General features: G+C 54.1%; 4 protein-coding genes across 4 annotated transcripts; 1 reads left to right on the top strand and 3 right to left on the bottom strand.

Moving 5' to 3' along the window:
* The first annotated feature begins 2,207 nt into the window (after positions 1 to 2,207).
* On the top strand, positions 2,208 to 3,507 carry BDP55DRAFT_663306 (cleavage and polyadenylation specificity factor subunit 5). Its single transcript, XM_060574871.1, has 2 exons — positions 2,208 to 2,945; positions 3,020 to 3,507. The coding sequence occupies exons 1-2, from the start codon at positions 2,408 to 2,410 to the stop codon at positions 3,310 to 3,312; spliced, it is 831 nt and encodes a 276-aa protein (XP_060429645.1). The 5' UTR covers positions 2,208 to 2,407; the 3' UTR covers positions 3,313 to 3,507.
* On the bottom strand, positions 3,508 to 4,521 carry BDP55DRAFT_663304 (uncharacterized protein). The gene is made up of 3 exons (XM_060574870.1): positions 3,865 to 4,521; positions 3,725 to 3,787; positions 3,508 to 3,668 (listed from the first exon to the last, which is right to left on the bottom strand). Exons 1-3 carry the CDS (start codon positions 4,150 to 4,152, stop codon positions 3,570 to 3,572), a joined length of 450 nt encoding a protein of 149 aa, XP_060429644.1. The 5' UTR covers positions 4,153 to 4,521; the 3' UTR covers positions 3,508 to 3,569.
* Positions 4,522 to 4,955: 434 nt separating this feature from the next.
* BDP55DRAFT_663301 (zinc-finger domain-containing protein) lies at positions 4,956 to 6,001 on the bottom strand. Its single transcript, XM_060574869.1, has 3 exons — positions 5,668 to 6,001; positions 5,346 to 5,513; positions 4,956 to 5,261 (listed from the first exon to the last, which is right to left on the bottom strand). The coding sequence occupies exons 1-3, from the start codon at positions 5,944 to 5,946 to the stop codon at positions 5,199 to 5,201; spliced, it is 510 nt and encodes a 169-aa protein (XP_060429643.1). The 5' UTR covers positions 5,947 to 6,001; the 3' UTR covers positions 4,956 to 5,198.
* A 715-nt stretch (positions 6,002 to 6,716) lies between these two features.
* On the bottom strand, positions 6,717 to 11,418 carry BDP55DRAFT_551914 (ubiquitin carboxyl-terminal hydrolase; the record flags this gene model as incomplete). Its single annotated transcript, XM_060569154.1, has 5 exons — positions 6,717 to 7,519; positions 7,569 to 8,322; positions 8,381 to 8,953; positions 9,010 to 11,084; positions 11,145 to 11,418. 5 exons carry the CDS (start codon positions 11,416 to 11,418, stop codon positions 6,717 to 6,719), a joined length of 4,479 nt encoding a protein of 1,492 aa, XP_060429642.1.
* Between the last annotated feature and the right edge of the window lie 1,148 nt (positions 11,419 to 12,566).

Below are 12,566 nucleotides of genomic sequence, written 5' to 3'. Positions count from 1 at the left end.
TATCGGAGTCGTTTCACGATATTTCCATGCACGCACGCATGCAGTGGGTAGGAACAACTCGCTCCTCGTCCAAGACTGCACTGACGGGGGAGCTCTTTTCAGAACCGGTGTCGCCAAGAACGCCGATGACGAATCGCAGCACCTTATGGTCTCTTACTCTTGTATCAGCTTTTCGATGTTGTCGCGCCACTGCTTCACGCGCCTCAGATCCAAGATGCTAGTCAAGGCCGAATGCATATCACTCAAGAGGTGGGTTGTCTTGGCGTTCACCTCGCGAAGCTCGGTAGCATCCAAACTCTTTTTTGGCATCGTTGAGCCTCTGATGAGCCAAAGTACTCATAGAATTCGCGGCAAGATCATCGTTCTCCTCCATCTTTACCACTGATGGGCGGAACGCTTCGTTTTTGATGGCCGAGTCGGTAGTCTGCGAGTCCATCTGAGTTACCAACGCGCAATGTAAATTGAAATTAGCACGAATTGATTTGTAGGCCAGAGTTCTTCAGCATTTCTCGCCCCAAAAAGGGGACACCCCAAGGTGTGCCTCGTCTTGTTTGCGGGAAAGTTTGTCTGCAAAGTGGCGTATGCAACGAGTGAACGAGAGAGAGACAGGCGCAATTTCTCACAAGACTCTCAACGAGAGGAGAGGGAAGGAGATGCAGAGGGCAATATTTGAACTCAGTAAAGCCACAGGCAAGGAAAACCCCGGTTTCCTCTGCTGGCCCTCGACAGAACAAGTTGGAACTTATCAGACCGAGGCAATGAAAGCCTTTCGCAGGTGTTAAAAACAGGAATATCTTGATGTGAGCTTTGGTAGAAGAGTGAGAAGCTGAGGTCAGAGAGGGGAAAGAGATGTGGTGGTGGGCGGCATGAGAGGAAAGTAAGAAGAGCCCGGAAAACTTGAGAGGCACGAGCCCCCCCCCCTCGAATGGTATTACTAGAGTGAGGCCGGCGCTGGTGCTTATTTGATTTCAGAATCTGACGGAAGGCGGATCTGTCTTTCAACTGCTCCACCTTGCATTGTGGCGATCCGGTGCACAAGTCGGTGTGGTATTTTGGAAGAGTATTCCCATATGGAAATGATAGAGACGGGTCGTCATAAAGACTTGCACGCATAGGCTTTGTTCCTCCAGTCCCTGATTTGCTGGCGTCGGCCATGGCGAAGACATGAAGAGGGCCATCCTGCCAGAAAGCAAAAAATATCTACTGCCTAGGTAGATCGATGTACGGATTAGATAAGAAAAATAAGAAGCTTAAAAGGCTTGCGATAACAATCGAGATAGTGAATGGCAGAATACAGGCCATTTTTATTATTGCCTCGATTCCCTCATTTATAAATCCGATGTGGCATACATGCCGTGTAACAGAAGCGGTCGTCATGGTGGGGCAAAATCTTGGACACGCGGCGGAAGGCGTTTAAATGCATGATCGCTGAAGTATGCGCATGCCGATAAAGCGGAAGGCTAGAGAAAACATGAATGGGCATGGCCTATACGCTCTCTTCGTGCTTACCAGAGTCGTGACAGGTCTGCTAGAACTGAAGGGAGATAATGGCGGGTAAGGGAAAAAGAACATAGACTATGTGACTAAGGGGGACCCAAATCTTTTTCATGGATTATTTACGCTGGGAGGGTTGGAGTTTCCAAAAAATGCCCTCGAACGTATACTCAGCTATAGTCTAGCTCCTGCAGTCAAGTTTATCTAGTTGTTTCAGGTCATTGAGGAACTGTTAAACCTGAAGCGTGGCACTTCAGTCGTGTGCCTTGTGTCTGGTGTACCAGCAGATGCTTCAATGAGTGTCAACCCAGATAGATCAGCTCTACCCTAGGATTTCTCTCAACAGAGCTCGCATTCAGGTCTTAAAATGCAAGGTGAAGGTGATGGAATCGATAAGATTCATGGAAGAGTTTCAAGCATAGCTAATCGTCTGCCCTGCTAACTATTCCGGTGAACGGCTTCGCTTTTCATTTTCGCAGAGAAGATCTTCAGCGGCCACCGTAACATGTTTGGCCCGAGACAGTCAAACGTACTGCTTAAATAGGCTCATTCTATGAGACAGGGGTGTGAAGCAGCAACGGTAGTGGGATCAATGCAGCCATGCTTCATGATAGCACGGCGTGTCGTTGGACTTGAACCGCTCACCTCGGTGGAGGAAGTCTAGAGGGTGGGGCCGGGGTACCAGGGGTCAATACTCGCCGCCTTCCCCATTCGCCAACACGCCTCCTAGTCGAACCGTGGAAGCTCCGAACACCTCCGTGCTTTAGCTCAGCTTCCCCAGCCCTGTCCAACGCGCCTTCTTCCCAAGACTGAACTTGGTTATCAACTGCAAACTTCCCTACAAGCAATCCCCGCCATCGCACACATCCCACGAGGAATACAAAACAACTGACCGAAAGCGAACACAGTCACAATGTCGACAATCACAACCACGGCCCTGCAATCGGGCCACGCGCCCATCATCCCCCTCTCCTTCAACTCAAACCAACCAGACACGATCCGCCTCTACCCGCTCTCCAACTACACCTTTGGCGTCAAGGAAACCCAGCCAGAGGAAGACCCTTCCGTCATCGCCCGCCTCAAGCGCCTCGAGGAGCACTACACCCAGCACGGCATGCGCCGCACCTGCGAGGGCATTCTCGTCTGCCACGAGCACAACCACCCGCACATCCTCATGCTGCAAATCGCAAACGCCTTCTTCAAGCTCCCCGGAGACTACCTCCGCCCCGAGGACGACGAGGTCGAGGGTTTCAAGGCCCGCCTCGACGAGCGCCTCGCCCCCGTCGGCCGCATCGGCGAGGGCGAAGAGCCCGCCGACTGGCAGGTCGGCGATTGTCTGGCCCAGTGGTGGCGGCCCAACTTTGAGACCTTCATGTATCCCTTTGTCCCGGCGCATGTGACTCGGCCAAAGGAATGCAAGAAGCTTTACTTTATCCAGTTGCCCAAGAGCAGTACGTTCACGAAACCCTTGACGACGATGACGACAACAATAACAACAGTTTTGCTAACCCGTGTCCCCCAACAGAGGTGCTTAGCGTCCCCAAGAACATGAAGCTCCTTGCAGTTCCCCTATTCGAGCTCTACGACAACACGGCGAGATACGGCCCTCAGCTCTCCGCGATTCCCCACCTCCTCAGCCGATACAACTTTGAGTTCGTCGACGAAAACGGTAACATCGTCGCTGCCACGCCCGGCGCGAGCGCACCGGAAGGATACGTCCCGAGAATTAAGGTGTTGGCGAGCGGCGACGACACGGATATGCAAGAGGCTAAGGGAGACGAAGAGGAGAACGGCGAGCAGCAGCACCAGCAGCAGTAAAGCAAGAGTTGGGGGTTGCGAGTTTTGCGAAATGTGGTACGCAGAAGGGGAGATGGGAGCTTCTCACGAAAAGGGATCAGGGGCGAGGCGTTTTGGCGTAGGTCACAAAAGTGCCATAAGTAGACCGGTGGGACTGTACAATAGGGTCGACTCGATATTTGCATCGATACCAAATAGACTGGTATTCACTGTTTCAATGGGGGAATCGACGGGGTTTTTTTTTCTTCCTCATTCTATCTGCATAACATCTAAGAAACTCACGCCTTGGGCTCTCCCTGGATGGTGGCCACGAGGCGGCGCTGGTGCTTGCTGGCCCTGAACTCCAGGTACCAGATTCCTTGCCATGTTCCGGTGGCCTGAGTGATGTCAGTGAGCTGTAATCGGGCCTTCAAACTTTTGCGATCGGACTTACCAACTTGCCATCCTTGATCGGGATAGTGACACTCGCACCAACGAGAGCGCTCTTGATATGAGCCTTTGAACACATGAGATTAGAACATGGCGATGAAGCATCGAAAAGCAAGATAAAACGGAAAACCCAAAAAAACTCACCGGCATATCATCAGGGCCCTCGGCGCTGTGGCGATACAGCTCCTGGCCCTTGGGCCCAGCCTCGGGCGCGATGCGGTCCAGCGCATCGCTCATGTCGGCGCGGACGTCGTCGTCCCAGTTCTCGTTGAGGCTGAGGGCGCAGCTCGTGTGCTGGACAAACAGGTGCAGGATGCCGACCTTGTAGTTCTTCAGCTCGGGCAGGGCGCCGACGATCTCGTCTGTGATGAGGTAGGAGCCGCGCGAGCGGGCGGGCAGGGAGAACTGCTTTTGGAACCAGGAGCCCGTCATGGTTGTGGTTGTTGGTGGGGGGGGTATGACGTGGGGTTGGTGAGCTGCTGCTACTGCTGCTTGTCGAAAATGCGTAGCCTAGGGCTGTGAGGGGCAGGTTCCAGAGAAAGTGAAATAGGTTTGGAAAGAGGCAGATGATGATGAAGCAGAGGATGAGGAGGGTTGTCGTCTGTGAGGTCTGGTTGCGGTTGTTGTGAGGTGTCGGAGACATTGCTGGCAGTGCTTGGAGGTGGAAAATGATGCGGGCGCGCGCCGGTCTCCAATCTGGTGGGGTAGGTTTGATGGATAAAGTGAGGTCAGATTACCTTGAGGAAGCAGCAGATTGGACGATTCTCCAGGTAAGGTACGCACGCAGAGACGCAGGAGTACCACCTTAATTAAAGGTATGAGACCTCGGACCCGTGAGTTAGTTGAGTTGCCATTATTGAATTCATTGACAACAATTTCCTGTCGTTTGTAGTCATTGTCTTTCATCTCCTGGACTTATACTTGCCTACGGAAACTGGTGTTGTAGATCATGGTGAAATAAATCCAAGCCACCAACCACTCACTTCCTGCAGTGCACGATAACGAATGTCAATTGTATCTCATCGACCTCATGCAACCTTTTTCTTATGTCTTCCAAATCAATTCCCGTGCAATACTAAAAGGTCATGGGTTTTGAGTTTAACCCGTGATGCCATATCATTAACTTCCTTCTTGCAAATGCTGGGGAGTATGCATCAAGCAGCAGCCCTGCAAGAGGTCATGCTATTCTGATAATCGGTGCTCCAAGCACATTGACGACGACGTTTGTCTTTACGCATCATAAACCCAATGTTTGCAAACTTCTTGCTTGTCTTGAAAAAATAATTGTGAAATTGGTTTGACCCGAAGCAACTCTGATCCTGCTATATTTACACATCCGCAGCTCAGCCCACGTCACACAGCGCACCAAAAGCCTGGACGCACTCTTTTCAATCAGCCTGTCCTTGATGCTTGCTGCACCTTCTGCTGCTGCCCCCCGTCTACAGTCCACTGTCCACGGCTGGAAATTGTCTCTCTTTCTATGCGAGGGGGTACGACGTCTCGGGGAGCGATTCGAGGTGCTTGCGGTGGTGCTCGTTGGCCTGAGTATTTCACCGATTAGCTTCCTCTCCATTACTCGACCCATTGCGATATACAGATAGTAGGGACGTGTGGGATATACATACAAAAGGAAGACCGCAGTAGTTGCAGCTCGAGATCTCGGGCTTATCAGTGTTGATAAAGATTCTAGGGTGGCCCGAAGGTCCGCCGCCGCCGTCGCACGCCACGACGCGGGCGTGAGTCCACCGGACGGGCTCCTTGTGCACGAGCTCCATCGCGGAGTGAGGTTGTGGCTATAATTGTCGTCGGCAAAACGTCAGTCACCCAATTCTTTTCAATCGCACCAAGCTTTCCATAGTCTTTTTTCTCTCTCCCTCTCCCTCTCCTTCTGCCTCTCCTTCGTTCTTTCTATAATCTCTCATTCCTTTTCCCGGGTCGCCAACTCACCTGAAGGGAGAAATCAGTCTGCTCAAACCGCGGCCCAGTCATGGCTTCAGCGCGAGCCTTCTGGCTACGCGACCAGACAAGCGACCTGTTCGGCGCCTGCCCAGCCGTCTCGGGGACGGTGTTATCGGTCACCTGGGGCGTTGCGGCCTCGTTCTTCTCGACGACGGCGGGTCTCTCGGTCGTGCGGACCGTCGCCGACACGGTAAAGGGTCTCGAGGCGCCGACGCGGAGCTGCCGCGACAGGGCGCTCGTCGTTGCTCGTCTGGATGCCGACCACATGGTTGTGCTGGCTCAATTGAGTGGTGGGGGATTGATTCGGGGATCGGAGGGGGGGGGGGGGGGGGGGGCGGTCGTCAATTCGATTCCGGTCCTGGGCGGCTTCGACACTCGGGTTTCTGGGGATAGCTTGGTGTTCACTGAAGCAATTGATTACACCTGCTGTTATTCGTCGGGAAGAATTGATGCCCCGTCGACCGAGTTGCAGACCCACCCATGGGGCACGGACCTGGCGGAATGTGGTACTGGGCAGTCACGGCAGTGTTTTGTAAATCCGCTCTCACCAGGTACCCTAGAATGTAGACTTTAGTACACCAAGTCTGTCAGTCGGCTACCACTCCAAAGCATTATTCCCAAGAGCACATTTTTCACATACGAGGCACACAGCACCTTTCTTACGAGTTTGCCATATCCTCCTATAGCGTAACGTAATAATCAAAAGTCATACACACGTGCCGTCATGCAACCGATACTCCAATAAAAACCAACGAGGCTATGAAAGACTAGCCTTGTATATGCCAGGGCATGAGGGGGACTCTATCTCTATTTACGCCTCATTGTATCCTTTCTGCTTTTGTTTTGTGTAATTCCTCCTTCGCTCCATGAACCAACCCCCTGGTTCTTGTTCATGACCCATGATCACATTTGCTGTGCTCGCGTCTTGGTATACGTTTAGGCGTCTCTTCATTCCCTCTGGGGCACCGAAGCGGGTACCAATTCTCTCCTCGAAATCACAATACGTCGCCATCATCTAGCAGATCCGTCGGCAGGAACTAGTGTGTCCGAGAAGTCTGCCCGTGCGGCTCCGCGTCATCGTCAAGGTGGATCTCGGCTGCCTCATTGGAAGCGGCATCGTCATCAGCAGCTGGCACAGAAATGACCTCGGCATTGTTCTGACGGGCCCAGGCGGCAGTCTGAATCTCTGACAGGCCAACCTGAGCGCCAAAGTCAGGCGGCGGAGGCGCCTCGTCATTGGCGGTCTCGTAATCTCCCATGGTCTCATCGAACTGCATATCAGTGTCATTGCCAACGTCGCGCTCGTCTGAAGAGTCTGGTTGTGCGTCGTCGCTGCCGTAGCCGTCCAGACCAAGAGAGTTGTTGGTTCCCTCAGCGGAGTCCAAGGAATTCCAGTTCCAGCCTTGCGTAGCTGAGAACGCAGTCGATTCTCCGTTGTAGTCCGTCATGCCGATGCCCTCATCCTCAATGCTATTTTGGATGTTGTCGCTACCAACATTGGTGCTGGAGCTACCCTCATAAGGTGGCAATTCATCATCTGCACCCGCGTTGGCCGTGGACATTGTGTTACTAGCCAAACCACGATTTCCGCGCGGGTGAGTTGCTTCGGCTCCGGTCCCAAGTCTCGACGATCCAGTTAGGGAGGAGCCCCCGACGAGACGTTGATCTTCCCCCGAATCGGTATCCTCTTCATCGTCATCTTCTCCATCCTTGTCGAACTTGTCGAAGATCTCCTTGAAGCGAGGGCCGCCCAATGGGCCCTCGGACCGACGCCGGTAGAAGAGCAGGTAGGCCGCTCTAGTAACGACACTCTCGGGCGAAGTCTTGCTGGCTGAGGTATCTGGGAAATGGTGAGTACAAGAAGTGATATTCTGCAAGAGTTGACCTACCATTGTAGTTGTACCACTGGCCGTCAACAAAGTTTCGTCCGTAAGCAGTGTAGTGGCCACCGCCGAGACCACCAAAGTGATCGTCAACCGCGATGAGATCGTAGATCTCTTCCTTGCCCGTCTCCTGGCAAAGAACGCGCTTGTGAAGGTCGAGACCCTCGATGGGGAAGTCGACCAAAACGTCAAGCTTGTCGCGGCGCCAGCCAGCACTGCTGAATCGCTTCAGGTGAACAACGAGGATGTCTGGCGTCTTCCAGAGATCGAACTTTTTGCTAGCACGTCGATGCTCCTTGCAGCGCGGACAGTACCACATGTCCTGCTCAGACAAGACTTCGGCCTTCTCGAACTCATCCAAGCACTCCTCAAGGGTGATGCCCTGCTTCTTCCTAGCCATCCGTGACTTACGCTTCTGTTCCAAGATAGGGTCCTTGAGCTCCTCCGGGTCGGTGAAAGTCTTTGAGCCGCGGTTGTCGTCGGTGTCGCGCAACGACTCCTTGCCAAAGACCAAGTCCCAAGTTTCTTCGGACCAATCGACGACTATGCCCTCGTCCAGACGGACAAGCGGACCACCGCGGACGTCGTCCTCAGGTGACGGCTGAGGCTCAACGTCAATCACGTGGAATGGCTGCGCTTTGCTGTTTCGGTTCTCTCTGTCGCGGCGCTTGCCGCCCTTCTTTCCATAGGTCTTGTTGCCCTTATTGTTCTTTCGGCGAGCTCCGCCAACCTTGTGATTGCCTCTTCCTCGGTTCATAGGCTGTGCAACGTTAGCTTCGGCCGCCTGTCATGCTGCCGCTTGAATGGTGAATACATACCTTGATCACGCGAACGGGCTCGTCCTCTTCCGACTCCTCTGCCATGCGGGTCTGCTCCTCAACAGACTGCGGGGTAGTCTCTTCGCTGACACTCTCGTGCTCACTATCTGCACCGTTCGTAGAGCCAGGGCTGTTCGAGTCTTCGTTGGGAGGTTCCGGGGCGCGAGAAGATAGAAGACGGAAACTCTTGTTTTCGTCCACCGTATTCCAGCCCACGGGCAACCCATAGTCAGTACTCTCGCCGAAGAAGCTAAGTTCGAACAGGTTCTGGAGATGAGGTGGAAGGTACTCCTTGGTATCCGCCCACTTGGGACGGCGGACGTTGAATTGCTTCAGGGCAGGTCGCCGGGTCTGCTGTTGCTCGCCTGCGCCGACAGAAACGTTGACCAAGTCATCCTCGCCTTCTACCGAGTTGGAGACAACCTTACTGTCACCTGACGAATCGGCGTCTGACTGGGATGTGATGACCATGTCTGCATCTGTGCTCTCGTCGGTTTCCTCGAAATCGGACCAGGTAGAGAAAGTTGCGACCTTTTCTAGAACCTTGCGACGAATGGCATCCTCACTGCGGGACTATGATGCTATTAGTATCACACGAGTGTCACAAAAAGCTAGCGCGTCAAGCTTACCTCCTCGGGCGTGACAACAATGAAGTGAGGGGGCGATGCAATGTCGTCTCCCCGCAATCGGTAAGTATTGCCCGTCTTTTTGCGGTGAAGAACAGGGACCAGCATACGCTCAGTACGAGGGTCAACCCATGGCTCATCGCTGATTTCTAGCATCGAGCTGGGCGTACCCATCTTCTTCTGCTTAGGAGGGTAGTTGGTCGGCGACGATTCCAGCTCATGGAAAGCAGGGATATCGTTGGGCTGGATCTCCTCCGATACTGAGGTGGCGTCGGAGTAGACCTTGAAGAACTTGCCCTTGAACTCCTCTGCTCCCATCAATAACTCCACAGGCACACCAGTCTTGTCCGAAAGCGCCTTCTTCAATAACTCAATGGCGCTGTGCTTTGGCAGCTCGACCTCAAACTTGACAGGCACATCGTTGAGCGGATAAAACTTGACAGGCCGGCTCCACATGTCCTCCATAGGCAGCGGCAAAGTCAGGTTGTTGAAAGGGTCGAAAGTGATGCTGATCTTGTCGCACGTCGGGCACTTGAGAGTTGACTTGTACAAACCAGTGAAGAGGTCTGCGATGACAGAGTCGTCGCGCTTCCGAGTGATGTCCCACACCTCCTCAGCCATCTTGCGAATGGCTTCCTCGTCACCAATCATGTCGTCCGTCGAGTCTGGCTTCTCAATATAAGGCTTCTTGTGAATACGACTGAGATCCTCTTGCAAGGCGTCGAGGAGGAAACCAAGGAATTCTTGGGTATCTTGTTGGCCCCAGCCCTGGAAAGTAGCGCGAGCACGACCGACCGTATTCTTGAAGTCGCGAGGGCTGACTGCACCTCTCGACTCGTTGTAAATCTCCTTGAGAAGCCCACCATAAGCCATGGCTACCTGTCCTTTGTAACCAAGAGGGTTGCCCTTATTGAGTTCCTCCTTGTACTTGTCCGTCAAGAAGTACTTTGTCAATTCCTCTACGCTGCGGACGCACTGCAGGGCTGAGTTCATGTAACAGGTGTTTCCAAGATTCTGAAGGCCTACGGCGCCTAGACCCCGGCCAGGCTTCTTCTTCTGCTGAGTTCGGCCTCGAGTGACGGGCCCTTGAGGAGCAGGGCTGCTTCCTCCGCTGCTGTTGGCCTTCAGGCTCGTGGCAGAACCTCTAGATGCCAGAACCTTGTCGTTCTTGCCCCCCTTGAAGTAGTTTGAGACCCATGAGTTCTTCGCAATCTCTTCGTCAATGACGAGAGTCATGTCCTGCATCAGTCCGTAGACCGAGAGGGGTGAGTTGCCATTGTAGTTGGGGTTGGTAGTGTTGTCCACCGCAGGCACTACCTGTCGGTCTCCGCCATTGACCTTGGTGAAGTTTTGTACCTCCACGAGCATGCGCTGCCAGGGACCCGACGAGCTCTCGCCGTCCTTGTCCGGGTTTGGAGAATCAGGCGGTGTGAGGGCGGACCTGGGCGACGCCTCCTGCGCCTCGGGTTGTTGAGTAAGCTGCCATACCCGCATCTTACGATCTAGAGATGCCCCGGTGAGCTCCTTCAGCTCCTTATAGAACGGGTTGTAGGGTGTGGTGGCACTCCGGGCTAGGACGAGGGGCTCCTTGCTCTTGAGCTCGTCCTTAATCTTGATAGGGCTCGACAGGGACCAGAGTCTGTGGATTGTGAAGACGGGCGGGTTCAGCTCAAACATGACGTTCTTGTCGCTCGTCGAGTCCGGCGCCGCGTTGATAGCACTGCGCACAATCGGCTTCTGTCCCTCGCCGACTCCATACCACTCCGAGACGAGCGTCCAGGCGTCTTCCGGGAAGAGCTCGCACTCCTCCATGCCAGTACCAGGCTTCATCCGGACAAAGTCGTCACCGCCGGGCTGGGACAGGACCTCGAGAATAAGGTCTGAATTGTCCACAGGGCCTAGCGGTTCATTTGTCGTCTCTTTCTTGGCAAACTTGGGGTCGCCGCCAAGCGCCAAAGCCTTTTCCACCCATGATCTCGACACAACGTATGCGACATCGCCAACTTTCGGGGGTTCGTCGTTGAAGGCCTTGAGAAGGGTCTGAATGGTCTTGATTTGATCTTCGAGAGGGGGGAGATCTACCGGAAACCCCTTGGTCAGCGAAAAAGCCTTTTATTTAGTCTCACAACCCTAGATACTCGTACCCTTGTCATTGGATTTGCTCAATGCTCCTTTTGCAACATTGTCGGGCAGGTCGACACTCATGGCCCTGGGCAAGTGAGTGTTGGAGGAAGTCGGGGCTGACTCGGCATCCTCGGCTGACTGTTGCTGCTGCTGCTGCTGCTGCTGGTTGGTGGAGGCCATCTCGACATCCTCCTCCTTCATACTGACATCAGCGTCGGGATCCATACTGGAGGCTCTTCGTTTCAAGGGAGAGGAGGAACGCTGGTGAGGGTTGGCATCACTGGTCATGATGGCGCGGCGGGAGACGTTGAAGGGAGACCGGCTTCTGGCTGAATGGGACGTCAGCGCAGTGCCAGTCTCTGTGCCAGAAAGATCGCCTCCTCGGTCGCTGTCAATGGACAGGTCGGCAACACCACAGGGTGATGAGGCTGCTGTGCTCGAAGCGTACTCGGCAGTGACCAGGGAGCCAGTTTGCAGGCGCGCAGGTAGACTTGATGCTGGGTATGAGTCGCCTCGAAGGTATGTAGGAGTCGACAGTCCGTCGGTAGAGTGGGCGGCAGAGAAGGAGAAGGCGGGATCGTCGTTTGGCTCGCACGACGGCAGGACGGTATCGGGAGACGATGGACTAGATGTGTCGTCGGTACGCGTCTGGTTGCGAGAGATCTTTCTCTTCTTTGAGGAAGACGTGGTGAAGGTGAGCTGCCTGTGCAGCTCCGGGATGGCAGCGGGGGAAATTTAGGTGCGGTGACAGAGGGTGGGAGAGGGCGTATTGCATGTGTGGTGCAGCCAAATCCAGGTCCAGATTCGGGTTCACAAAGAGGATCCGGCTCGACTTGATTCGAGGTCAGCAGCACTGGACCTCGTGGGGAAGAGTCGACGGTACCTCACTATAATTCTGTGAGGTAGGGCAAGCCGCAAAGCCGATGGGGGTGTGCAGGTGCTGGTGCAAGTGCAAGTGCAGTGGCAGGTCCTGTCGGGGGGAGGGAGAGAGAATTAATTACAGCTGAGGACCTCCAGACAGACGACTGCACTTTGGGGGTGGGCTGTGGGGTGGAGAGTAGAAAGTGGGAGGGTCTGATGGAAAGAGATGCAGACAGTGAAAGAGGGTAGGGTAAGGTAAGGTAAGGTAAGGTGAGGACAACAGCAATCCAATTGCAACTGGTCGGCAAAGGCTGAGGTGTGCAGTGTTTTGCTGTGCTGTGCTGTAAATGCGCCGTGCTCTTGTCCAGGACGTCGGTGTCCCGGTGTGAGGTGTGTGAAAGGGACGTGAGCAGGTGACGGTGACGGGAGGGTGAACGGATGTGGGTGTGTTTGAGTTGGGGCAGATTAGAGATGCCCCCAGTCCAGTGCCTTGCGTGTCTACTTTGTGGCCTGCCTTACCTACCTTATGCTAGAGAGATGGGAAAGAGCGAGGGAGAGTGGTAAGAGAGACTAAA

This window comes from Colletotrichum godetiae, assembly GCF_030913485.1.
Source record: "Colletotrichum godetiae strain CBS 193.32 chromosome Unknown BDP55scaffold_20, whole genome shotgun sequence".
Lineage (NCBI taxonomy): Eukaryota > Fungi > Ascomycota > Sordariomycetes > Glomerellales > Glomerellaceae > Colletotrichum > Colletotrichum godetiae.
Note: the sequence above shows the minus strand (reverse complement) of the source record. Positions and strands in the feature narration are given on the sequence as shown.